The 3,248-nt window shown below is 45.2% G+C and overlaps 1 protein-coding gene across 1 annotated transcript; it reads left to right on the forward strand.

The window, feature by feature from the left end:
* Window positions 1-1,428: 1,428 nt before the first annotated feature.
* Window positions 1,429-2,349, forward strand: LOC118754478. The gene has a single exon (XM_036489354.1). It carries the CDS (start codon window positions 1,429-1,431, stop codon window positions 2,347-2,349), a length of 921 nt encoding a protein of 306 aa, XP_036345247.1.
* Window positions 2,350-3,248: the final 899 nt, after the last annotated feature.

A 3,248-nucleotide genomic window follows, 5' to 3' on the forward strand; every position in this document is an offset into this window, starting at 1 on the left:
AACTTGGGACAAATCAAAACATCATACATACTTATGTGTATAAAAAGATTTTCGTATCCAGAATAAGATGCACTCAATAAGCACTGAACATGGCGGGAAAGGTATTCTAATAGTATTATATAGTTGTCGAATATTTTTAGGTATCTTTGGCTCAGCTAACATGAAAAAAGCTGCATGTATGCATATTCGAGTGGCCTTTTTGTTGTATGAAAAATTTGAAATGCATGAATCCAAAAGTTTTCGCACAGAATAATGTGAGGTTAGGGATATAAATAAATACGTAATTAGTTTAAAAGCCTTCAGGTGATTCCTAGAGGTTCCGGGTTGAGCTTTTTCGACCAAAAATGTCGAAGTTACACCAATTTATTTTATTTTGCAATTCTTTTTTTTTAAGTATATATTAGAAAAATTCTACATTATGCTTTATTTAAAATGATATTAAATATTATTATTATTAGATATTAAATGATATATTGATATAAATGATGATTTCATATTTTTCTCAGCTTGAATACTATCGTGTACTGTTAGCGCGCAATAAGTCTCTGCAGCCTTAAGTTTCTAGTTTATTAAACTTGTACCATAAATTGCAACCTTGTGGATGTATGTCTCTCAGCCGCTGACATGAGCGCTCTTTCTGTCAAGTTGTTAGCGCTAAATGTTTCTTTTCCTTTTATTTCGTTGGCGGAGTGAACATCCATCCACAAGGAGCACAAGTATTTTAGCACAAACGTATCAAAGCATTAAAATCGTCGAATATAAAGCATTTGTACGTGCTACCGCTCAAAATACGTGTTTTATTTGCTCACTCATCAACAATCTAAAATACTTTGCCGACATTTATACGCGACGGCCATTTGCTAACACGATATGCCCGACTTGCAGAATCTCGATGGTGCCGTTATAGAGGAAAGTGTACTCCCGCCTGCTGGCGCACATGCTAGCAATGTGCAAACGCCTTTTACAGCAGGAAACCACATGGAGGTCCTGCGCCCGTTACCGACAGCACGTGGAGACGGCTATATACGCAGTCTCAGTGTAGTTTGGACGTAAGTCTATCCCAAACACGTGGCGGCAAGACAGGTAATAAGTAAAGACTTGCCACTCTTCTCCGGGAAGCCAGAAGAGTGGCCTCTGTTCATAACGAATTATGAGCAATCGACTGAACGTTGTGGATTCTCTGAACAAGAGAATCTGATTAGGCTTCAAAAATCACTACGAGGTGCGGCCCTTGAAGCTGTGAGAGGAAAGCTAATGATGCCCTCTACTGTTCACTTAGCTATCGAGACACTGCGCATGCTTTTCGGACGACCAGACGTGATCCACGACACACTACAGCGTAAACTAAGGCAGATGCCAGCAGTGAGGACTGATCGCCTAGATACGCTAATCGCGCTCGCGTTGGCAGTTCAGAACTATAGAGCAACGATGCAAGCAATGGGTCTTAGCGACTACCTGAACGACCCTATGCTTATCAATGAGCTGCTGAACAAACTGCCAGGAGATATGAAGCTCGATTGGGGTCGTCATCGAATGGCTACGGTTCGTGTCGATATAGTGACCTTCGACGACTGGTTATTTGGTTTAGCATCGTGTGCTAGTCAAGTAACAGCACTTAACCCTACAGCCAGTACTACTGGAGAAGAAAAGGCGGGACGAAAGAGCACTAAGGAAAGGGTTTTTGTGCACGACGAGATTTCTAAGGAGCGCGCCTCAACTAAATCGCCTAAGGAGAAAACGCAGACACCCCCTGCTTGTCACCAGTGCGAAAAGGACCACAACCTCTCTGACTGCCCGGACTTCAAAGCAAAGAGCCGAAACGAACGCTGGCAGCTAATCAAGGAAAAAAAGCTGTGCATTCGCTGCTTCAGAACTCACATGGTTCGACGCTGCGCCTCCAAGCAAGCATGCGGTGTTGACGGTTGTCGAATGGCGCACAACGCACTACTACATGGCAACACTGCTGCAACCAATCACTATGGTAAAGTGACCAAATCCGATATTAAAGGTCAGGACGGTTCTACAGTCCTATTCAGCCAAAGCAAGTTTAAGAGGGCAGTTTTTCGCTACATTCCGGTAATCCTATATGGCCCCAAAACGACTATCAGTACATTTGCGCTGATTGACGAAGGGGCATCGTGCACTCCGATGGACAGTGGCCTAGCTGAGGAGTTGGGACTTGACGGGCCCAGCGAAGAGCTATGTCTGAGATGGACCGGCGACATCACACAGCACGAGGCGAGCTCAAAATTCGTAGGTCTCGAAATATCTGCCAGAGGGGAAAATGTTCCGCGTTATCGTTTGCATAACGTGCGTACGATCACTGACCTCGAATTACCGCAGCAATAACTAAATGTCGATACGTTGAGCGAACGCGATCATCTGAAATCTCTGCCTATTCTACCGTATTCTGAGTGCAGAGCGCGTTTATTGATCGGCTTAGACAAGACTAAGCTTTGTGTTCCACTGGAGGTACATCAGGTTGAGGCCGATGAGCTTATAGCTGCGCGTTGTAAAATAGGTTGGCCAGTTTACGGTCACGACAAGTCGAGCCAGCCATTGGGGGAAAGTTTACTGCACGTCTGTAACTGCAACAAAGACAGTCAACTAGATAGCTTGATGAGGGCGTATTTTTCTGTCGAGGCAGTGGGCATCAGCTCTACCGTCCAACCCCTTAGGTCGAGGCAGATGAGCGCGCACGCAGTCTAATGGAGAAAACAGTTAAATACGTCGCCAGCGATAAGAAATGGGAAACCGGGCTGCTATGGAAGTACGACCAAGTTGATCTGCCCGATCCATACCCAATGGCATGCAAGCGCCTCCAATGTCTGGAGAGGAAGATGGAAAAGACCACCGAGCTGAAGGAATTCCTCATCGAAAAAATTAAGGACTACATCGAAAACGGCTATGTAAGGAGATTAGCTGACGACGAGATATCTACGGGGGGCAAGTCCTGGTTCATTCCTGTTTTCGCAGTCACGAACATCAAAAAAAAACAACAAAAAGGCTTTTATGGGATGCAGCGGCCAAGGCGCATGATACCAGCTTAAACGATGTACTGCTCAAAGGCCCTGACCTCTTACAACCGCTGGTAGGTATTCTAATGCGTTTTCGCGAACGACCAGTGGCTATATGCGGGGACATCCGCGAAATGTTCCACCAGATTCGAGTAGTTAAAGAGGACCAGGTGGCGCAACCGTTCCTTTGGCGAGACGGCGACAGCAACCAACGACCTGATGTGTTCGCCA

This window comes from Rhagoletis pomonella, unplaced genomic scaffold (genome assembly GCF_013731165.1).
Source record: "Rhagoletis pomonella isolate Grant_MI unplaced genomic scaffold, Rhpom_1.0 Rhpom_scaffold_03963, whole genome shotgun sequence".
Classification (NCBI taxonomy): Eukaryota; Metazoa; Arthropoda; class Insecta; order Diptera; family Tephritidae; genus Rhagoletis; species Rhagoletis pomonella.